Genomic DNA, 24,968 nt, shown 5'->3' with positions numbered 1-24,968 from the left:
TGGGTGACCAAGGAACCACCAAAGGGTGGGGGAGATTTGTAAAGGTGCTCGAAGGGTCACAGCCTACAACCCAGTAATGGGTGATAGCAGAGAAAGGGGGCATCTGTCAGGGTCTGCAACAGATGTGCAGTGCCTCATGGATGAGTGAAGAAATGATTTTAAACAGGGTCAGTGTCCAAGTATGTGCACATGGGTGGGAGATGGAGCCTTTCAGCTCTGGTTCACCTGTTTGAATCCTCCCCTCAGAGGATGGGTTAGGGACATCTAAATAATTGTCTTATGCAGTTTGGGGAAGAGAGAGCAGGAGTTTGAACTAGAGATGGCTGGAAAAGGCTACATAGGTTAAAAAAAAATCAAAGAAAATGAATCCTATGACTTTTTTGCTACTTTTTTTGGGGGGGGGCAATCAGAAAAATGCTTTACTTTTTAAAACCTTCCAATAACTTTCAGTGTTCCCCCTCCCGAACTCTCCCTTACCTCCACTGAGGAGGTGGGAGGTAAAAAGGGGGAAAAACATTTCAAAAAATCAAAATGCTGATTATTTTTTGTTTTGTTTTTTATAAAAAAACCTAAAAATTTTCAAGAAAAACTTTCATTTCCTCTGGAAAGCAATTTTTTGTTGAAAAGATGTCAACCAGCTCTAGTTTTTAACCTTATTTCTTCCCCTTTTGCAATCTACCTCTTTCCTTTAAATGGTCCTTAAATAACCATTCCCTGTCCTCTAGCCTGATGGATCTGAGCAGAGCTCTGATAATGCCTCCCTTGCTTAGCCAGATTGTTTCAATGTTAGCTTCTCCTAGTCTTCTCCCTTCCATGCTCCAGAGGATGACCACTTTCACAGGGCATCCTGCCCCGAGTCAGCCAAAAGAATGAGACAACCACGTTGAAAATTTCAAACCCACTTGGCAGCAAATCACATATGCTAATGCTATCTCTATTGACAGATGTGTCAGACATCTTTCTCAGGGGTAAGATGATGCTATAAATCTAGTGTTAAATATTCTCTTCATCATCATCACTCTTCATCTTCTCTTCTGTCTGCCGTCACATTTTCCGTGCCTACAGGGATGTGCGCTGTAATGCAGGGAACAGGCTGTGTCTAAAGTGCTTCTCAAGAAGAAAATAACAAAAGCAAAACAGTCAGAAGGACATTTATTTCTGACTTTTCCTGGTGCTGCCTTGATTCCCTTTTAAACATTTCCACAGCTACTTCTTCCGTCCTTTCCACAGATTTACAGCTGCCAGTGCAAAAACATTCTCAGGTTTCAGAGTAGCAGCCGTGTTAGTCCGTATCCGCAAAAAGAACAGGAGTACTTGTGGCACCTTAGAGACTAACAAATTTATTTGAGCATAAGCTTTTGTGGGCTACAGCCCACTTCATCAGATGCACAGAATGGAACATATGGTAAGAAGATATATATATACATGCAGAGAAGGTGGAAGTTGCCATACAAACTGTAAGAGGCTAATTAATTAAGATGAGCTGTTATCAGCAGGAGAAAAAACAAGTACTCCTTTTCTTTTTGCGAATACAGACTAACACGGCTGTTACTCTGAAAAAAAACTTTTGTAGTGATAATCAAGATGGCCCATTTAGACAGTTGACAAGAAGGTGTGAGGATACTTAACATGCGGAAATAGATTGAATATGTGTAATGACCCAGCCACTCCCAGTCTCTATTCAAACCCAAGTTAATGGTATCTAGTTTGCATATTAATTCAAGCTCAGCAGTTTCTCGTTGGAGTCTGTTTTTGAAGCTTTTCTGTTGCAGAATTGCCACCCTTAAGTCTTTTACTGAGCGGCCAGAGTGGTGTAGCTCTTGCTGCCTAGAATAATCTGCCCTGTATCTCTGTTCACCGCATCGACTCCTATCTAAAAAGATATTATTTCTTCCTTTTCCCTTTATTTCCCTCTCTCTCTGTTATTAGTCGTATGATTGAATGCTTTAATTCCTCTGCCAGACAATGTGCCCATTCCACTGCTTTTCCTAATTTATACCATATACTCTTTGGTTGCATGTAATGTTCAGAACTGTAAAGCATTTTGGGATATAGTTTTATGTGAGAGCAGCTGTAGAAAATGAATTCCTGTCTCATAGTACTTCCCCTTATCTACATTTGGTGTTTGGTCCTTTGCTGGATGCTCATAATGGAACAAGAAGGCTTTCAAAGCTTCTACAACACATTTCCTGAGCTTCTAGGGTCAAAATGCTGTAAGCAAAGGCCACTGGCTAATAAATGAAACATACTGAACACACTAAACTAGAATACTCAAAAGCATATTTACCGAAGGCCTGGAATCTGTTGAAGGTTTGTGGAAGCTCTGTGGTTGCTGAAGTTTTATACTCAGATGGAAGTGGACAATTTCAGATTAGCTCGTGTGAAGTGCCGCACTAAAACCCTACTAATCACTTTGAGATTATCAGCTGTTTAAATATCTTTGCTTGCTTAGCAAATCTAACCACTCTATCATAAAGACCCTTTAACACTGTTGTCCACAGAATACTTTGGCATTTGAGTATTTACACTTACACTTCTCTCTCATTGTGTGCGTGTGTGTTGAAACCCCCCAATCCCTTCAGTCAAATTTCCCCCCCTGCTATGTTGGAAAAGCTCCAGAAAACCTCCCGGGATGCAGCCTGAGCACCTGCCATCTGTGGTTTGAAGCCAAGATTTGGCACATCCAGACGTGGGAGAACTCACTTTGCCAAACTTAGAGCACCAGGGGCAGCTCTAGAGGTTTGACTGCGTTCAGCAAGCCAGCAAATGTCTGCCAACATCAGTGACATGCCCCTACTCAAAGGAATTTCTGCATGTTCTATTGTCCACAGCAATCTCCTAGCTGCACCAACATTACCCAGAATTACTTCCAAAGTATGCCTTTTTAGCACAGGGGCAGGGCTTCAGGAGGGACAGCCCCGGAGACACACCTGGCTCAGAGTCCTGCCCACCTCAGCCGAGTTGGCTGCTCCGAAGTACCGCTGGCTGCCGGTGCCAGTGCTTCTAGGAGGATTTGGCCACCAGACGACAGCCCAACAGCAACACAGGCTGCCTGGCTGATGCTGCAAATCACACAGCTGCTGCAGGATTTTACACCCCCCGCCCCACTGCGCACACTCCCCTGTAATAGCACTGAAGAGTGAGACCCATGTTTTCTTCCACGTTGGAGTGGGACCAGAAGGAGGTTTTTTGCGAAGAGTGGGGCATACCCTCTGCAGTGAGAAGTCTGAAGAGCAGAGGGGCAAGTCATGGTATGTTTTTTTTTATGGGCTAGTACGCCTGCCAACCAGAAAAGGCACTTCTTGAGCCCACATAGACTGGCTGGGCTGTTCAAAGGTGTGTACCATGAGAGTGGTGCCTTGGCAGCCCTGTTTGCCAGCAGTCCAGAGGAAGGCATGTGCAGTGGGGCCTGAAGTGGCTTTGTTAGAACAGAGTTGAGTCTCCTTTGTTTAAAAAGTGGAAACACTAACCAGGTTTCACATTCACCTTGCAAAACTGGCTGCAAGCCAGCTAGCCAAGGGTCCAAAACACCACGCGCTTAGTAACTGGCAAGGCAATGCCTTTTGAAAGGGAACAACAAATAAACCAACAAATGGCAAAAGTCCTTTAGATTCTTTGTGGCCGGCTGCACTGACCTTAAAAAAAAAAAAAAAAAGAAGAAGAAGACACCTTGAGTGAAAACCACATGACTCCTAGAGTTGCAGACATGAGGGCACTGACATTGTGTGACCAGGAAACTGCTGAGCTTAGCAATGCCTCTTTGCTATTGAAAGCAAGATGCGTGGTTCAGATGCAATACAAGAGCCCTGAGAAGATGGGGCTGAATGTGCTTAGTCTATGGAAGGGTTCACCGAGAGCAGATATGGCAAGTGTCTTTAACTACTTAGATAGAAAGCTTAGGACTAGTCAGTAATAAATGGGAAGAGGAAATGAGAAGAAATGGCCCTAAATTTACAAATTGAGGGTTCCATCACACAGCCCTTACTTCCTAGCATTGCCCTATTGGGTTATAAGGGCTGCAGGACCCAATCGCAGAGACCCCACAATCCATGACAGCCTGCAGAATTTCCAAGCCTGGGTCTGGTCTGGAGCAGTGCTGTCTTCAGTAGGATTTGCAGGTGCCCAGCACCTCCCAGTATCAGGCCCCAAGTTTTATACCCAGATAATTGTACAGAGCCCAGAGTTCCTGCTACTGTTTATTGCCAACACTTCATTCTCCCAGGGATATGATGCTGGAGCCAAGGGGCTTGGTACTGCCATAATTAGTTGGACTGTAATTGGAGCAGCTTGGGGAGATCTCTGTTCTCAGAAGAGAAGAGAGGAGTGTACACAAGACTTGGTACAAACAGCTTCCTCCAGACCCCCTCTCCCCCCAGCAGCTTTGCAGTTGGAAAGGGGATCTGTAGTTGTTATTTCTGTTATTACTTTGTTTGCTATGCTTGATAGAATCTTTCCAACTCAATGAGGCATCTGAGCTGGTTATTTTTAAAGCAGGACAATTTAAGTGACACAAAGGACAAGTGTCAATGTCCCCAGGAGATTAAGGAGAAATGAGGCCTCCCCCAACACTTTGAAAAACATTTTGTTTCGGAGCAGTTTGCCCGACAGAGCTAATATCGTCTGTGGGGTTTTGCTGCCTCCCTTCCTGTTTTTGTCACCACTTGTGGCATTTGTGTGAAGACAGGAGCTTTGCTGCTACTAAGGTCTCACCTGCTTTCCCCCTTGAAGCCATAAGGCTAAATTCTCTCTGAAAAATAGTTCTCTCAAGATTCTCCACCAGTCTTATAGGCTCAAGATTTCTGGATCATTCACATGAACTCTGCAAAGGCACTCAAACCTTTGGAAGTTTAACTGAATCAAACCTGCAGTCAAAAATCTTCTCTGTTTTATTCAGGTTCCTATACGTCCATCATCACTATGACATCTGTTGCATAATGTGACTAACATCTGTCACATAAGGTTTATTCTTTCTCTCTTCCTCTCCCCAAAGGGAAACTGTTCGGGGTTTGAGCATATTTAGGGGTCTCTTATTAAGAATATAAGAACATAAGAATAACCACACGGGATCAGAGCGATGGTCCATTTAGCCCAGCATCCTGTCTTCTGACAGTGGCCAATGCCAGGTGCTGCAGAGGGAACGAACAGAAGAGGGCAATTATCGAGTGACTCATCCCTTGTCCTCTACTCCCACCTTCTGGCAAACAGAGACTGGGGACGTTCAGATCATGGGGTTGCGTCCCTGACCATCCTGGCTAATAGCCACTGATGGACCTATCCTCCACGAACTTACCTAGTTCTTTTTTTGAACCAAGTTTTAGTTTTGGCCTTCACAACATCCCCTGGAGACAAGTTCCACAGGTTGACTGTGCGTCGTGTGAAGAAAGATTTCCTTTTGTTTGTCTTAAACCTCTCCGAGGAGTTACTACGGATTTACACTGGAGGGTGCTTTAGAACATTTGCAATCCTCATTCTTCCTGCCCGGAGAGCCCAGATCAGATACTTGTACCTGCCTATTCTTCTCACTGCGCCCATACCAGCATGAGTACAAACTGAACCCTTATGTGAGAGAGATGCTAATACTGATCTGAGCTGGAGAGCCACTCCACTGTCGAATCTTTTAAATATTCCAGTTCTCAGACTCAAAGGTGTTTGTGACATTCACTCAAGAGCAGCATTGTATCAATGTCAGGAAGAAGTTCTGTTCTTAAAATATCACTCAGAAATAAACATCCCCCGCCACCCCCTCAAATTTACCAAATGAAACTTGTCAGAAATGATCAATTCATCTCCCACTGAGGCTGACCCGGTCTTTGCTGCATGCCAGAGGAGAGAATTTGACAACACTGCACAATGAATTCAGATTGCCAGATCTCCTTGTAATTAATTCTCTGGTAATACAGTTTGGGGGAAGAGCAATTTATCTTTGAAGTGTTTAAACTGATAATGGGTATTTTTTTTTTGTCTCCTCTTTAAGGCAAAATTTTATCTGTTTGTTTTTCACAGACGTGTGTGGATTTTAATAAACATTTGCAAATATTTGCTCATGCCATTTGAACTCATCTCCGTGTTAGGCCAATACCTCCTGAGCAGCAACAACAGCTGGGATTTAGCATATGATAAAGTAGGGAAGCATAAGTGCTGTTGAATGCCTTCCCATTTCTCAACTTTCTGAAATAATACAGCTGTACCTAAAGCTCAAATTAAGCTGGAAAACTCAGGTTTAATCTCACTCTTATCCTCCTATCTGTACATCTATTTGAACATCACATTCAGCCAGATATGACATGCTCACATTATTTCTGCCTTTATTACTGCTCATTAGATGACCCAAGTCTAAGTCACGCATTCAGCTGCATTTATCTCTAGTTTTAGGAGCCTGCAAATTGAAATTCTTTTGCGCAAAACTGCAAAGGCTGGGGAAATTTGGAAGAGAATTTAAATACACGGTCTGAATATTAAGTTGTAGATTAGGGAGGGGGGAGTATCTGGCTGCTGACAGAGAGATTTTCTGTTTAATGACTCAGATGTTTTGCTGTGGCTTGTCTCCACTGGATACAGCAGAGTGGGGTGTGCCCTGATTCTCAGACTGGCTTTACATTTGTCCTAACTTTGCTGTAGTTTAGAGCAGCCTCAGGGCTGCCCTAAAATGTGTCAGTTGGTACCACTGACCTACTGAGAATAGCCAGACTGCAGTAACACTTCAGCTATGCCTACTCCTTTTAAAAGAGTTCATTAAAACAGGAGGAAACCATTTCTAGCTCCAGATTTTAAAATGTATTTATGTTCCATAACAGTTGTGCTTCCTGCAATAGACTGAAGTTCTTTTAAAGCATCTACAGTAACTGACGCACTCAAAATATTTACCATGCTGGTGACAGATGGAGAAAAGAGAGAGTGAGCCCAAGGCGTATTTAGCACGGCCGAAACCTAGGAAATGCATTTGTGGTGTTTCATGCAAAAAATGCCATCGCTTAGCTTGCTCCTTAAAGGGAACAGTGTATGACAACCCTTATGTGGATGCACAGGGCTAGCACATGTGCAAGGAGCTTTGTCCCGCCCCTCCTTGCAAGACTCCTCTGATACCAGACACACTTACACTCCCTGTACTCAGGGAAGCATTAGAATTGTTACCTGGCTGCATCCCCTAGTGGGCAAGGCCTATGCCCCACCCTTCCTTCCTTGCACTAGCCCATGTTCCAGAGAGGTCTCGCCAGGGACTATGGGGATCTAGTATGCATGCCCTGAAGGATGATGCAGACTAGACACCTTGAGGAGGAACTGTTCTATTTCGTCTTATTACTCCTCTGAGCCTGCAGGGTTCAGTACAGCTCTGCAGCCCCCCGCACTCCACTCAGTGGCTTAGTTGTTCCTAAAGTGATAGTCACGTTCCTGGGGAGGGAGAGGTTCATTATTGTGTTAAATATTCTGTTATCTTACCCAGAAAATAGATTCGCTCAACTCATTTTTTTTATAGCAAGCCAGATTTCCACCCTGGGCTTCTGTCTCTATTTTACACTCAGACGAAGTGGGGGCGGGAGAAGTGGGGCTGAATCTTCCATCTGTACAGCCCAGAGAGAGGAATCCTCCATCTACTATGTCCAGATCTTTCTGCTCGTGCTCAGAGTTCAGCCCCAAACCGTAGCTAGGAACCATATTGCCACACCTTGGGATCCCATGATGTATCTCCGGCAGTCTGTCTTCAGGACACGTCACCCTGCTCCCAGGGTTCTTATTCTCTTTGCTGCCAAGCCGTCTCAATCTCAGTCTCTCTTCTGCTGCATGCCTGCTGCCTCTTGACTTCACAGCTCAACCCTGCTCCCTCCCCCAGAGGTGTTTGCTAAGACATGTATTTCCAGTGCCACACGCTCTGTCTCTCCCCCATCAGGTCATCCCGCAATACGCACCAACTACAGTAAAGTGACAAGCTTGGTATGTGATCCAGGCAGCAGGGATTTAGGAGACCTGTGCCCTATTCCTGGCTCTGTCAGTGGCCTGCTGGGTGACCTTGGACAAGTCACTTCACCTCTTTGTGCTTCTGCTTTCCTGTCTGTAAAATGGGGGTAATACGGTTTATCTCCTTCATAAAGTCCTTTGAGATCTACAGATAAAAAGAGCTATTACTATTATTAGGTGGAAAATTTAACCATTACTTATTTGTCCTACTCCAGAAGATGGAAATCAAACCTCCGGGGGATGGTGCTGGAATCCACATGATGTTTATAGTAGCTTCTAAACTCCCATAGACAAATCCCCAGTGAGACTATCATTAGTTCATTGCTGTGTGTGTTTCTTTCTCTTTAGTATTCCTACAGTAATCAGCATGTGAGGATTACTCATGCTTCTGACTTGAGAAAACTTTACAAATCCAGCAATTTATGCAATGCCAAGGGGAATTAGAAATTCAAATCTAGGAAAAAAATTATACGCCGTGTGTGTCAATACAGCAACTCTGATAAGAGCAGCAATCAATCATGTGAGCATGAAGGTTAGCAGCATATATCCTCCTTACAAAACAGATCAACAGCCAACAAAAAAAGGGAGAAAAATGAATCCATGCAAAAATCTTCAATATGAATACTGACTGCATGGAGATGATACCATAGCAATGTGGGAGGATAGGCTTGTGGTTATGGGATGGACCTAGAACCCAGGAGATCTGTATTCAATTCTTGGTTCTGCTATAGGTGTCTTGTGTGACCATGGATGAGTCATCTGTTTAAATAGTAAGTTCTTTAGTGTAGTAACTGTCTCTCACTAAATGTACATAATGGGGCCCCAGTCTCAGTTAGGGCCTGTTGTGTTAGTTTCAGTAAAATAAGTGAGCTCAGAGACGTTGCCATAATAACAGAATATTGTGCAGTATTTGTCCAAAACAACATTTACAAAGGCATATTTCTCTTTACAATTTTTTTTTAATCACAAATGATATTGTAAATGAAGGCAATGGGAGGATGTTTTCTTTTTTAAATTAGAAATTTGAATCTGTTATAGATGTTGCTATTTAGTGATGAATGGATTGTGTTTTTAGTTGCTTAAAAGGTATCTGAGTGACCTGTAAATTCACAGTTCTGGGAAATTAATTGTTAATTGGACATGGTTTGGTTGTTCTTTATGTTGTGATTCCGAGGTCTGAAATAGAAGTCTCTACACGCAGGTGGGATGGATTGTGGATCTGTCCTCCAGGGAACCATAGTTAATTTTTCCATTAGCACATAGCATTGGGGCTGCATGATATTTAGTTATAATGCTTGTAATATGGTCCTGTTCATTACCTGTTGAAATGCATTCTTCGGACTTGGGATTCTGATGGAGCGTGCTATTTGGGATGCAGTTGTTCAGTGAAGGGGATTTTGTGTTGAATTTTAAAAGAGGATTTTACTGCTGGAGAAAGCTGGAGGATTGACAGTGCTAGAGACTGAAACCCTATCAGCACAGAACAGATGCAACACCAGAGGCAGTTTTGCAAGCTCACGATACCACACTTTGCTTGTAAGAGAAGGTGGACAGTGAGTGAGTCCTGAGACAGCTGGAACTCTGGGAGATCTTAGAGACGGGAGCTTTCCATCCATGACTCCACAATATGCTTCAACGCTCATCCAGAGTAGAGGATAGGAATTGAGACTGTGATTTTCAAAAGGCACCTAATTACCTAATCCCATGGGAGCTGGGCAACCAAATCCCTTAGGAGGCTTTGAAAAGTCCAGATTTAGCCTCATATTCCATCCTTACCAGTATCAGTGCTTTCTAAATTGCTTTGGGATTCCTTGTCTATCGCAAACTCTATTCAGAATCAAATTATTTTCTACAGTCATTTCTGATTGCGAGTGAGATGCTGGAGCATATGCATGTTTTATTTATTTCTCCTACAGCTCAGTCTTGATTTTATTCATTTCCATGTGTGTTTATAAAACTTGTATTTAATAATATATTGCTCTTTGTTCATTATTGAAGGAGAAATTCAACTCATTACAGCTCTTGTTGCAATGGCTGTCACTTGGACTTATCAACAGACACTTTAGTACTTAATATCTTTGCTTCAGTCTCTTCTGTAAAAGACAAGGCGGTGCCTAGGTGCTATTTAAGCTAGTTAGAAGAAAGTCAATTACTGGATATTTGTCTCTAGAGCATAAAAAAGACCAGTCATCCCCATCACCAGTTTTTTATTTTATTTTCAGATTTGCTGCAGGGAACGTTATTTAACATTCCTACTCGGCAACAAGATTCAGCTGGACCTTTGCAGTGTCAGATACTTGAGGTTGACCTAACCCCACTGTAAACACAACTACATCAACAAAAGAATTCTTCCATCAACCCAGCTTCCACCTCTTGGAAAGGTGGGTTTACTACAGCAATGGAAAAACCTCTGCCATCACTCTGGTAAGTGTTGACACGACAATGCTACCGCAGTGGAACCTGTAGCGTAGACATACACTGAATGTAAATACTCTGTCTTGGTTACTATATTCTTACAACCTACCAGGCATAGGTCTCCCCTGCCTGGCTCTGAGTGTAATCATTTACTCCTGTGTAAAGTAGATGGAAAGGTGAGATGTAAAACACCTCTGCTCAGAATGGTAGCACTTCACACTCACTGGGAAGAGTAATGGTAAGCAATTGTGAATGGGTGGAGAGTTGCCCAGGAGACAAAGGGTGTGATTCTTCACTCACTCCTGCTAGTTTTACACCAGCATTACTCCATGGACTTTCAGTAGATACACTCCTGATTTACACCAGTGGAAGCACGTGAAGATCCAGGCTCAATTCTATGGTAAATGTGGTCCACACACTAAAAGGCTTTGAGAACCCATGGCCTAAACATTATGCCTGCTGGAATAGACTGTGCATCGGTGAGATGGATGTCATTGGCTCTTCTCTCCTCTTGGTTGTGTTGTTTTCTGAGCTGTTCCTGTGATGCTCTGCTCCAGAACAGAGACATGACTGCATCCCCCCTGCTATATTACAGACCCATCTGGTTACTGTACAGCAATCTCTGGGGTTTGAAGCTACCTTGTGGTGTCTCTTTGTTTTTGGTGTCTTTTGATCTCCTTTGAAAATTCTTGCACTCTTCCTGGTTTGATAGTAAAATTATTCCACTATTAAATATAAACTTGTGTGAGGATGGTTCTGTATCCATAACAACATTCATTCGTTGCAAGGGGCACATGCGCTCTGCTACCTACAGCACTCAGGTCTTTTTCACTGGTACGTAGGTAGGTGAGCAGCTTGATTTTACATGTGATTAAATGTCACAAAGATTTAACAGGGGGGCTATAAGGAAGCAGCACTGGAACAGTGCAGTGATCTCAGCCTTCACAGATAACAATGATGAAATCCACTTTCAGATTAATGGCCTCATTCCTCTCTAAGGACCTCCTATGAATATCAAGATTGGAACATAGTCTAACTTAATTGATTGACAAGCTGCAGGTAGATGGGTGAGGAGTTCATGAACAGGCAGATGCTCGCTTCTCCAGATGGTAACTGGAGTATATGCATAAGGCAGTTTAGGCTCTGTCTACACTATGCACCTTTTAGTGACACAGCTGTGGGCTACAGCCTTGCCACTATAAGGCGCGAAGTGTAGCTGCTTCCAGCCACAAGCAGCAGTGGCAGCTTTGTCGTCAGGAGAGCTCTCCTGCTGACAAGCGCTGTTCACACCAGCGCTTTTCGTCAGCAAAACTTTTGTCATTCGAGGGTGTGTGTGTTTTTCTCACACCCCTGAACAACAAAAGTTTTGCGGACGAAGTTCCAGTGACGACAAAGCCTTAGAGTGGTGTGGTAGTTGAGAATTTATGCAGCCTTATGCATACCTTGCTTGCTTCAATCCTTCCTATAATAAATACAATACATCGCAATTTAGAAGTTGCAAAGATGAACCAGCAGAGGCTAGACTTTTGCTGTCTTGAAATATAACCTCGTGTCCAACCAGGTGGCTGTACTGGAATTCTGGATAGGTCGATTTCCAGTCTGTGGATACTTGATTTTCTATCTTCCAGGTTGCACCACAACATAAAGCCAAGAAGCCAAAGCTCAGTATGCCGAGAGGCTTCTCAAGCCTGGGCCTGATACTATTTTCTCTAATCAAAGTCCACACAGAAACAGATTCTCAGCTGGTGTGCACTGATGGAGTGACTGGAGCTACGCTGCTTTACACCAGCCGAGAATCTGTACACTGATTTCAGCGATGTCAGATCAGAGCCTATGTCACCTAATGGAGGAGCGGGATATACATAAATACTCACCAAACTGCTATACACTAACGCTTTTCTAATCTAATCTACCGGTTCATGCATTTGTGGTATTTATATGGCAGGACTGTAGTACAGCTATACAAAGACAAGGTAGGGGAGGTAATATCTTTTATTGGGCCAACTTCTGTTGGTGAAAGAGATGAGCTTTCGAGCTTACCCAGAGCTGTTCTTCAGATCTATGTAAGCTCAAAAGCTTGTCTCTTTCACCAACAGAAGTTGGCCCAATAAAAGGTATCATCTAACCCACCTCGTCTCTCTAATATTCTGGGGCCAGCACAGCTACAACACTGGAAACGTATAGAAATACAGTGAGGCTCTGCTGTATAAGCTACTAAGCATTAAAATTTAAACCCAAAGGGATCTGCTTCTGTGAGCCCTATGCCCACATGCAGTCCCACTGAAGTCAGATCACATTGCAAGACTGGGTCCTACGTGAATTACTAGAGACTCATACCAGCCACATGATGGCTAATGCCATGTGAAACAACTGTGTGGATGGCACTTTTTACCAAATGGGCATGTGTGTGTGTGTGTGTATTTATATATATTTCATATTTATATTATGTTTTTCATCTAAATTACATTGTGTTACACTCTACATTTCAAATAACTGGTAAAATGGAGAATTTTTGTAAAATTTTAAAGGATATATATACACTGTCAAATCCATTTTGAATGTAGATGCAACACTCAGAACTAATATATGGCAGATGCATTTCATTTCTGCATGGCAGCTGTCCATTTGTTGCTATCCTATAGGTCCAGAATGCCAACATTTGTAAATTTTCCGGTCCCATCTCTGCCCCCTGAGATGCAAGATGGAGACACACCCTAGATACCTGCCTGGGGCCGAAAAAACACATCTTTCTTCTACTACCTTCCATCAAGTCCCCTAAGCACTGGATTCTTGGCAGACAACATTGCACAGAAGATAAGAAATATTTAGGCTAGATCTACACTATAAATGCTACAGTGCCGCAACTGCACAGCTGTAGTGTAGACACTTACGACAGTGTTGGAAAGGGTTTTCCATTGCTGTAGGTAAGCCATCCCCTTGAGAGGCAGTAGCAAGGTTGACAGAAGAATTCCTCCATCCACCTAACAGAGTCTAAAGTGGGACTTAAGTTGGGTTAACCACATCTCTCAGGTGTGAATTTTTCACACCCCTGAGCGACAGAGCTCGGTTGACCTAAATTTTAGGTGTATACTGGGCCTTAGTCTCTAGGAGCTATAAGAATCTGATTCTGCAATCCTGGCTCTCGTGTAAGTTGGCAGGTCCAAAATGAAGAATGCAATGCATGTGTATTAGTATATCACTAGTAAACCCCAGAAATTCCCAGGGGCTGGTGGTTGTGGTCAGCATCTAATTATGTATTACATGCAGTAGCTTTTTATTTTATTTATTTATTTTTTTTTTTTTAAAAAGCTCGGACATGATAAGACGACAAAGGGACCGCACTGCCAAAAGGGTGAATAACTCCTGATAAAGATAAAAAATAAGGATGTACGTTTTTTATCACAGTGGAACCAGGCTGGTGTGTAATAAAGGGCAGCAATGGAAACCCCACTGCTTCATACATTTAAAACAAGATTAGATGAAAATACATTGTAGTGAACTAGATTGTGTGGGTATTGATGTGGGCAGATGAGTGTGTTTGTGTAGGTGTGAGTAAATGCACATGTGCGTAGATGTAGGTAAGGTGTGTGGGTGTACCACTGCCCTTACTAGATACAAACAGAAGTGGCAGTTGTGTCTCACATGACTTATGCACAATGATTTTGAGATTTGCCATTAGCTTAAGTGTAGCAAGTTGGGCTTTTGGAGCAGAAGGCTATGAATTCTATCCCTGCTTTTCCCATAAAGTTCCCAATGGCCACGCTGTGTGACACAGGGACAACTGTTAAATACCAACATGACCATGTTCATTACAATATCATAACGAACAATCCTTCCCCTGTGGGGGAATGGTCTAGGTGACCTAGCCCTGTGATTTGTGTATATCTTTTATTCTTCCCTTAATGATAGCAACTCCCATCATGATAAAATGCTCATGTTGCGTCTGTGTGGCTTGTGATACTACCAGTAAAGCAGCGTCACCGTTAATGCGGTGTGACTGTAAACTCTGCAGTCTGGCAGTGGAAGGTGCTGTCTGGGATAAATGGGACTTACCTTTTGTGCTCTTCGCTTGTCAGCTCTCTGATTCTGATGATAAATTCGGCTGAAATTGGAAACAATAACTGGGACAGGCAGAGCAATGACCAGCACTCCGCTCAGCGAGCAAATGGAGCCAAATATCTTTCCAGCAATCGTCTTGGGCACCATGTCACCATAACTAAAGGGAAACAAAGACAAAAAGAGGGCCCGCTGCTTTAGACAAAGCTAGCCATGCCAAGAGTCTGTGTAATTTCACTGAGCATGCAGATAAACTGAAAGGTCAAGCTGGACAGTAAAGTCTAATAGCCAACAATCGTGCATTGGTGCATTTCATCCCAAACAATCCTAATACTACCTCCATGGCAAAAGTATCGTTGGATTCAAAGAGAGTGTCTTGATAATAGCCAAAGTCAGGCCTTGAACAGGAGCCTTACCAAAAACTTAGAACAGCCTTCTCTTGGTCCCCAGTGAATATATAGTCAGAAACTGTAACTGGAATTTTCAAAAGGACTGGTTCATTTTAGGTCCACAACTAAAGAGAGTGGCAATCTCATGTCATGGTATCTGCATAAGATGATCACTACAGAGATCAGGAAGGCGTTTTCTCACAATGTGCAGCATTATGCTATTGGCTAGCTGCATTAAGGTTTGGATTTCGCTATTCATGTCTGTCTGAAGTACAGGTGTTGGCCAGGGCTGAAGGCAGGATGTTGGCCAGGATGGACCAGTGATCTGAATCTGTGTAGCAAATCACATGTAATGGAGGGATCTGATTTACCACCTCTTTTACACTGGTGTCATGCTACTGATGTCTGTGGAGTTACGCCTGATTTACCCCACGGTAGGTCAGAAGAGAATTAGGCCCTTTGGCTCCAATAAATGTCAGAAAAGCTATGATTTAGAGCTCTGCAAAATGACTGAAACCCAAAGCCAGGTCTGCTGCTGGGCTTATCTTACAAACTCAAAACTGAGTTTGTGTTCATTGAAGGATTCACTTAGGATTAATAAGGAAAACTTAGGTTGATTTATATATTTACATAAAATCCCAATGGATACTTCTGGTTTCACATATATTCAGAAATTTTTGATTTATTTAAACCCCAAACTCAATGAGAAATTCAGGCACGTGAACCCAACTGGAGAATGGAAAATATTGAAACAAATCTCAGAAAACTCCAACCTACGTTCTGTACAACTCTCTCTTCATTAACAATTTTATTTTGAATTTGGAATAATGCTGGTATAAGCAGAGATAAAAGAATCCCCTTAATTTTTATACCAATTGAAAATCATGTTGATTTAACTTCTTTAGATTTCACACGACAAAAACTACTGCAGAGTAAAGTGCTACTTTACTGCTGGTTTGTGTTTTTTATTTTGCATATTGCAAAAGCTTTCTGCTGTATTTGATACCTAAACCCAGCACTATCTTTCTGTGGAGAAACCCTCAATGCTTTGACTTGTGGTTACTCACTATTGCAATAAGAAGCAGCATGGCTGTTATTCCCTAAGGGAACAAACTCCTGTAACTGCTCTGGACTCCGACAGGTGATTGGCTGCTCTAGCTCACTGACTGCCATATTATAGTGAAGGCAAAGCACTGTAGCGAAGGTAATTGGGATTCTGAATTTACGGTTTAGTCTGACACAATCCCCATATTGCATCACAAATGATTGGACCCTTTAATTCCAGCTGACTGCTCCATCACTCATGATTCCTCCATATCACAGCACAGCTTATCAGAATTTGGAATTCTAATGGCGTGCCAGCTACTGGCAATGCTTCAGCAACCGCCCTGCTCTCAACAGATGCAGAGGTGACCGTGGCCGGAGAAGGGTGTTAATGATCACTTGCCTCCAGAAGTGATTTCAGTGCTCTCTTCTGCAAATGACTGTCAGACAAGTCAAACTCACACCCGGAGAAATGGATTACAGTGTCTTCAGAGCAGCCAGTAAAGATTGCATTGTAGTTAGCACCCAGGTGATGTAATAGGAACATGATTAAGTCAGTTATCAACTGAACTTATTGGCATATATGAGTTGCCTTGTTAAAGCATTCATTGTGTATGTTACCATCAGAGCAAATACAAATGGCTATAAGCTGGAGGAAGGAAAAACAAAAACAAACAGTAGAGCAGACATTATTAAGGCACTCAGGCATTACTGTAACTTGTTTAAATGTGTATTGCAAATGAGAACCCAGGTTACAAACCTTTTGGGCACAAGAAGTGGAATTTTCAAAAGCTCCTATGAGACTTAGGAGCACAGCTCCATTGGGACAAGGTGGAAAGGCTCTGCCTGTGTTCAGCATGTAAAGGATTCCCTGGCTCCCTGCCTAATTCTCGGCTCATCTAGGGCGGGGCTGTGATCGGAAGGGGGAAATGTAGAAAAGGGGGCCAGGAGAAGGGTGTGTTCCATCTCTGCTCTGCTTACTGAAAACTGGAAAGAAAGGTCTCTGGCTGCTGTGACCTGGTATTTTGAGTTACGTTGCTCATGTTTTGGATCTTTTTGTTTTAATGCCGTGAACCCTGAGGACAGGGGCTCAAACTGACTTATGGGCTTTACCTTTTTACCATTTGCTGGCTGGCAAATCTGCCTGCCTGCTTCCACCATCCATGAGCTTTGATGGGTAAAGCTTCCTATGCAGAGCAGAGCCATAAGCAGAAATTCTATCTGGTGGGACATTCCAATATTTGAACATATTTTTCCTCCTGAACTGGGATGGAAAGCTGAAATTATTGACATTTTTTGCAGAATGAAAAGGTCCCAAAAATGTTGATTTGGAAATGTTGGAATGTTTTGTTTTCAGCATCCCAAACTGAAATGTGTGTGATAGACAATTCCCAAGCTGCTCCGCTTCTATAACTTTGGAATGCACTAAGGGAGTGGTCAGTTCTGATGGCTCCTCCTGACTGGCTAAGATTTGCATGCATCCTGTTGTGACACCCCTACCCTCTTCCCTAGACCACTTGTTTGTCCCTACGACTTTGTCCGTCTTGTCATTTAGAGTATAAACTCACTGGGACAGGGACTGCCATTTCCTGCATGTCTGTACAGTACCTAGCACATTGGGGCCCTGGTAGGTTGGCCTTTGGTTGCTACTGCAATGTAAATGACAATAAGAAGTGTGTGTACTGTGAGATGTTGTGTGAGACAGTTGCTAACAAAGGTGTATCGAAATTTGGACACTAGGAGGCAATCTCTTAAAAAAAATGCACACACAAAAAAAAAAGGGGTGGTGGTGAGAAAACCTGGATTTGTGCTGGAAATGGCCCACCTTGATTATCATACACATTGTAAAGAGAGTGGTCACTTTGGATGGGCTATTACCAGCAGGAGAGTGAGTCTGTGTGTGGGGGGGGGGGGGCGGAGGGTGAGAAAACCTGGATTTGTGCTGGAAATGGCCCAACTTGATTATCATACACATTGTAAGGAGAGTGATCACTTTAGATAAGCTATTACCAGCAGGAGAGTGGGGTGGGAGGAGGTATTGTTTCATGGTCTCTGTGTATATAATGTCTTCTGCAGTTTCCACAGGATGCATCCGATGAAGTGAGCTGTAGCTCACGAAAGCTTATGCTCAAATAAATTGGTTAGTCTCTAAGGTGCCACAAGTACTCCTTTTCTTTTTAGTCATGATACAAGCTTGGATTAGCATCTTCCTTCATTGGGGAAAATAAGCTGTTTGCTGACTGTGGTCACCAGCAGTGGTTTCTTATTAGCATTAGGGTACCATAAAGAGGCCCTGACTAAGATCAGGGCTCCACATGTGGGAAGAGTTGGTTCCTGCCTGAAAGCTCACAATAGAAATTAACAAAACAAGGAGTGTGGGAAAGGGAGGACTGTTTTGCAGATGTGGCACAGAGAGGTGACCTGCCAAGGGTCTGTGGCAGAGATGGGAACTGAACCCTGCTCTCGTGAGTCCCGACCCAGCATCTTCAGCCCAGGACCATCCTATTCAAATATAATAAACTTGAGCTTTTCCCCACCTGGGGTTACACCTGGAGGGTGGCCATTCACACACTTTACAGCATCACTATCTGCACCCCTGTGCTGATGTATAAGTAGAAAAATACCTGATCAGGCACAGTAACATGACAGAAATTTGGGTTCTCTTATGGGGCCCAACCCTGCAAAGTGCTGAGAGTGCTCCTAGCCCTAAGCCCATCTTGTTGTTTTTAAAACTTGCTCTCCTTTGCCTGCTCTCTTGTGCTTCGCTTATTACATCTCTTTAGGTATTTGCTGGTCCATGCGCCAATCTGGCTGTGGAGTGGGGATTGGGGGATGTCTCTGTGTGGAATGCGGAGTGCTTGGTGGAACACAGTTGTGATTCCAGTCCATTACACACAGTGTATCCACAATTGTGCTTGAGGGTCCCTTGTGTGCTTTCTTTCCATGCTGAAAGGTGCATAGGCTATTTGGCCCAATATCTGACATAAAAAATCATGACAGGATCTTCTCTGGGCTACTGCATTCCTTTGTCTCCAGCAAAAGGCTCTATTTAAGGCATAAAGGGCCAAGTGACAGCAGCCTTTCACATCTCTGTAGCATTTTCAGTTTTCTGAATTTTCAGTAATTGCCTCGCACGACTGGCTGAAGTTTAATTGAACCATGCAGAGCCCCTTTTCTGGATTCACCTGCAGTCAGTGTGCTAAAGCCCCATGCGGTGCCTCTAATCAATAAATCATTCTTTGTCTGTTAACTTTTTAGACACTGCCTTACACAAAGATAGTTTAAAGGCTCTTGTTAAGCAATAACCTCTTCTGCCTCATTTGATGCTGTCAAGATTCTTTTTTTTTTCCCTTTTCCCCTGCTGCCCCTGGACGCAGTAGAACTGCAAATTAATCATATGCCTCAAACACAACCCTGCTGACCTGCAGCATAGAGACAGCCCTACTGTGCATCTGCAGAAGGTGTAATAACTGTCTGGCACATGCTCCATTTTCATGAATTCGGTTTAGTATGTTCATACAGACCGATTGCGAGCTGCCCTGTTACTCAGGGCTTCAAAGGAAGCGCTATAAAAGGGTCAGACAAGCATAGTGTGTGGAGAGGAAGCTTGCTTAAGATATTCTTACCTTGACTTGGACAAACACTGGGAAATATACTGTAAGGAGCAATTCTGCATTGGCTCGAGTAGGCTGGACTGGAATGAGACTTAATAGGTCTCTCCAATGCTGACGCCTGTGTGCAGCTACACAGCAGAATTATCTGGGCACAGAATTTTGTTGGATTCAGCCCTCTGAGTTTGCATGGCACTTTCCATGCAAATATAGAGAAGTTATTGGGATCTGGTTATTGGGATGTGTCTTACAATATAAAGTGATGCTGATAACTGAAAAAGTCCCAGGTAACTCAAGATGTTGCTCTCCTTTTCCCTCTCGATCACCTTTCCTTTCTCTCCCTTCCCATTCCCTTACCTATCTGCTCTTCTAACTTTTTCCCCTGCTCTTCCCTTATTTGGGGGGATTTTATTCAATAAAATATAAGTTTAAAAAATGAAAGAAAGAAAAAGAAAGAAAGAAAGAGGAGAAGCTGGGATTTTATTTGCTAACTCTGCATTGAACTGAATAAAACCCAACAAAGTAGCAAAAAGAACGTGAACCATTTCTAGGCTGCTCATTGTCAAAGAAAAGTTTATCCATTCGTTAAAAGACCCGGGTATCCACCCAGCTATCCATCCATTTTCATATCAATGGGATGCATAACATGGCCTTTGTGCCCTGCTGGATATATGCTCTGCAGAGTGATTTAATCTAGCAACTACAGGGTAACTTTTCTCTGGGACTAGAACTGCTGGGTTTCTATTGACTACATGTGTCTGAGAACAAAGACAAGGTCATGCATTGTTGCAACAATGTTCAAACCCACACCTACATTTAATTCATTAATTAATTCTGGAGACAGAGCAGTTCTGTGATGCTGAAACAAGGAGCACTTCCTGGAAATGGGTGGAATTGCTGTATGATCTAAATCACTTCTAGGTGAATCTCCCTGTGTTTAGTAAAAGTTTAGCATACATACACAGTATCCAGGTGCGTGATTCATTACACAACATCCTCCCACTGCAACCAAAGGAGAAGTTCTCCTTTTGTGTTGTTTTGTTACTGCTGTGCCAGCCCCTCCAAAGTGAATTTAAGCAGCATCATTTGGAATAAATCAAGCATCTCCGGGCTCACATATGGAGCTGCTGTCAAACATTCCTGGTTGGGGCAGTGATGTAGAGCATATTTTAAAGACAGAGCACTTGTAACTTTTGGAGGCATGACTAAAGCAAGGCAAGACATTGTGCATCTGGTATAATTTCTGCTTCTCTGAGGAAGTGGGAAACGTGCTAAAGAGGCTAAGGAGGACTCAGCATGCAGCTATGAAATGCTCACCCTGTTCCAGAGGATAACCAGTGGTGAGCCAGTGTGTAGCCATTAGGTTATGCTGCAGCAGGTGCTCTGCATGTCACAAGGTTTCAGAGTGCTGTAAGGAAGTGCAAGCTGCCAGAGCTGATTTTGAATTACAGAGGGAGAGCATAGAACCACCATAGCAACTAAAATTTCTAATAGATGCAACCAAAACATGTGAAGACAATGCAGGGTTAAGAACAATGGCCGAATAGTATTGATGCAATAACATCTTTAAATACTTGCCTATTATTCTTGTTTAAAGCACATCTAGTGTTTGTGAAAGCTGCCAGACTGAGAGCGCTGGAGACTGACTGTGTCGAGCTACTGAACAGTTTCTAAACGGTGTGGGCTGTACCACCATTAAATAAGCATCAGAAACCTTTGAGAGGTAAATAAGGAATCTACTGTTGTTTCATCCATGTGTATGCCTCTGGAATGCAGCAGATGTTCCAAACTCCACCGCAGCAGTGTAGGGCAGGAAGAAGAGAGGAATACCATCTCTGAATGAAAGTGGTGGGGAAATTTCAGGAGGTAGAATGTAGTTACTTGAGCTGGAACACAGCCAGACACTCGAGTTAACAGCCTTATCTCTTGTAGAAAAGATCACCATGGGATCTTCAATGACCACAAAAGGCCACAGCCTTGGTTTTATACCCTGTTTGAATTAGGGCACCTCCAACTTTGTATGCTGCACTAGGGCTTACTGCTGATTTTGAGTAAAGCTCGTACTGTGGTTTAGTATTGACTCAATGGGAAGAGTGATCCTTACTGTATCACAACAGGGCCTACCCATTTTGTAGTAGGGTCCCAGTCTCATCTTACCTAGCTGGTAAGGCTTGCCATGGATCTTAGTAAAGGATGGTCTGCCTATAAGATATGACATGCAATAATCCTAATAAAAATGACATAGCTTAATAACTTTGCATACTAATTGAGGCACTGTTTCCTATATATAAGCTGAGATAAAAATGATGTGGTTTTGGTACCTGGGTGCTGCCCTTGTCTGCACTAACTCTTCAAAAAACAAGTAACTGTATGAACTTCAGTATGATTTCCCTTTGACTGTGTATGGTGCATTCCGGAATACAGAGAAGAAAACTTGTTTCAGGTTATGCCAGAGACCTGTAAACCTTCATTTCCCAACAGGATTTGCAATACAGATGACCTAATGTTTTTGGGAGCTGGCATCTGTAAAGCAGCTGCAGCTATCAAAAACAAAAAAACCCTCACAAAAAAACTCCAAAATCCCTCATATTTTTTCATCTGTCACAGTCAATTTACTATCAACAATGCAGTTGTTTGTTTATTTGGCATTACCAGAGGGCCATAAACATAGCGTTTTCAAATGAGGAACACTCGCTGCTGCTCCCTTATTCTTCAGGATAGAGAACAATGAATAAACACTCTTCAGCCCTGCTCTGAATGGCAAAGCCACATGCTTACTTCCAGGCTGCTGGTGACATGGGTTAATTTGTGGGCTATCAAGGGAGCCACAAGAGATATTGCAACATATTGTTGCCTTGTTGCTTCTCGGGAAACGAGGGAAGTGAGGCGGGGTCTCCTGTGATAACTCACAGTATAACTCTGTTTAAATACTGTATGGTCATGACAGTTAAGATGTTGTTCTGTAACTTGAAAAGCAAGCTGGACTTGTCTCTCTTTAAGGAAGCGGTGTAATCTCACTGCACACTAGCCCACCACGGCTGTTTCGGATTTTACCCAGGTCCCTGCAGAGCAGATACTTTGAAAGTCTTGATTTCAGTATCTTTCCTTGCCTGCTAGTCAGTGTGTCAAGAATGCTAACCTGGTGCCGGAGCATTTTTGTATCTGTCTTTCCATGCTTATGCTGCAAAGCTGTGCCTTGAGCTAGAGGTGCAAAATAAAGGGAGAACTGGGGACTATGTTGTGACTTTAGGCGCAGCTCCAAGCATAAACTGCACCACCCGAGGAGCAGACAGGACGGAGATACGACTGGCCACTCAGAAATGACACTCTTCTTCTGTACGGAGAAGACTAGTGATCTATGTTCAGGAATGGCTTGATGGAAGCCTGAGATGCAACCGGCAAACAACTGCAGCTGACACTTGACAACCTTCACTTGGTGTTCGTGTTGTGTTACTAACACAACCATGTTGGCAGAGGGCTACGGCGTGTCGATCTGTCACTCTCCCAGTATGATTAGCAACGGTACTAGAGTGATGAGCGCAGTATAAGAACCTACAGCAATTAGAACAGAGGCAGCATGACTCAGAGACACTGCTCTCTATCACAGATCCTCCCCTGCTTCCTCCTTGCTCCAAGGGTCCTAGCATTCATGGACTAGAACATCTGTAAATGACCTTTCTCCCCCTAGTTCTTTCTCTGGCATTGGTTCAGCTACTCTAATGAACGAAGAGTGTGTGTCTATGTGTGTGTGTGTGTGGCGGGGGGGAAAGCGGTGGAACCAAGGCTCTGCCTATTCCCTGCCCTGCCCACCTATTCCAGGGAGGGATTAATGCTCGACCCCACTCCCACTGAAGTCCATAGAAAGAGTGCCATTGACTTCACTGCAGCTGGATCAGGCCCTAAGCAAATGAGTAGCTCTTCTTACTCCTGTGCTTCTGGACTGCGTATCCCGCCTTGGAGTGTAAGGTAGGGGAGGGGGCAGTTGACTCCCTCCTGCTCTCCTGCACAAGCAAGTAATCTGCATCACAGTCTAGCCCAAAAAGAGCCTGGTTTCAAAGCCTTGTAACTGCTGATAAAGGCATCTTCATAGCCCAAGGTAGACAGATACAGAAACTTCCTAGTGCATTTGCTTTAACCTTTATGGCCTCTTCTCTCCTTCACCAAGGAGAATTCTGTATTACGTAACGCTTATGCCTCTGCCTGTTCAGTTAAAACTTCGGAAACCAAGACTAAAGGAACACATGCTATATAATTAAAAAGTGTTTAATATTACTGTCGCCTACTCCTACCTTTTGGCATCAGTTTCTGAGCAGTCTGTAGGCATGGAACAAGTTGATTCATTCCACTTGACAATGCAGAGCCTTTGCGAGTTCACTTTGGGTAGCTTTCATTTCTAATAAAGAAGACATCAGGCCTTGACGAGCTCTAACCCTAGTCTCAAATGTAGCTGGTCATTAAGAGATTCTTCTGAAGCTATGGATTAAAGATGGTAATACAATAAAATACCTGTCATGGTGTGATCTATCTGAGGGAATTTAAATTGCCAACTTGTTCATATGATTTCCAGAGTTGCTAATTTTCCTGAACAGATACCCCTTCCCCCCCAACACATTATGCTGTAATTGGGTGAGGTCCTTTTCTCTGTGTGCTGCACAATCTTACATGCTAACAAAGAGCATGTAAATAGACACTGATTAGACAGTTTACTGCCACAATGGAGACGCTTGTTGGCAATTGTAGCAGAGAAGCCAAGAACTAAGTGGACTCAAACTGCCCTGCTGCACAGTTCCTGGAAGTAAAGGACATTATGGGCAATCTTGCACGATTGAGTGTGCTGTGTTCCCTGGTTAGAGGCCGCCAGTCTCCAGACCTGTTAACCCCCTTTCGATGAGGTACCAGTGTACCGCAATTTGTACTGTGCTCTGACCCAGAGCCCACTGAAGTTAATGGAACGTCTCCCCTTGACTTCAGTGGGCTCTGGACCAGACCCTTAAGACTATGGTTGTTGCTACTCCTCTGTTGGCATGTGAGTCTACTGCAATATTAATTGCTACAGTGACCACTTGTTTTCTTCCCCGAATAAAAGTGCTAGGTGCTAATGGCCTTGTGGCATATTTATAATAGAGATGCCAAATAATCAAAAAATATTGTTTTTCAATGAGCATTTATGGGACATTTTAAACCCAAACCTTCCTTTTTTTTTTTTTTTTCTGACAAGAGTCAAAGAACCTCAGACATCCCCATTAATTGTTTGTAAGAAGGGAAAAAATACTTCTGCAGAAAGTACATTTTTGGTAATTCGTCAATAAACTCATTAGGATAGCGAGATGATAAAAGAGCTAGATTATGATTAATACTCAGAGGGCCTTTTAGGAACTTGGAGCATACAGTGCAAGCAACACCAGGCTGTGGATTCAGCTTGGCCATATAGAGCATGACTGTCCCAGAGAGGTAGGACAGCCTTACATTTAAGGCACCGGATTTAAGCTTAGGACACCTC

The 24,968-nt window shown here is 43.2% G+C and overlaps 1 protein-coding gene across 4 annotated transcripts in view; it reads right to left on the bottom strand.

The window, feature by feature from the left end:
• KCND3 (potassium voltage-gated channel subfamily D member 3) overlaps positions 1 to 24,968 on the bottom strand; it is a 220,423-nt gene that overhangs the window by 29,675 nt on the left and 165,780 nt on the right. For all 4 annotated transcript variants that reach the window (XM_084611315.1, XM_084611316.1, XM_084611314.1 and 1 more), the window contains one exon: positions 14,422 to 14,584. In XM_084611315.1, the coding sequence (XP_084467441.1) occupies positions 14,422 to 14,584 (163 nt within the window). The remainder of the gene's footprint in view (positions 1 to 14,421; positions 14,585 to 24,968) is intronic.

The sequence above is a fragment of the Lepidochelys olivacea genome (genome assembly GCF_965140295.1).
Source record: "Lepidochelys olivacea isolate rLepOli2 genome assembly, chromosome: 21".
Lineage (NCBI taxonomy): Eukaryota > Metazoa > Chordata > Testudines > Cheloniidae > Lepidochelys > Lepidochelys olivacea.
This window is presented reverse-complemented; position numbering and strand designations above follow the sequence as displayed.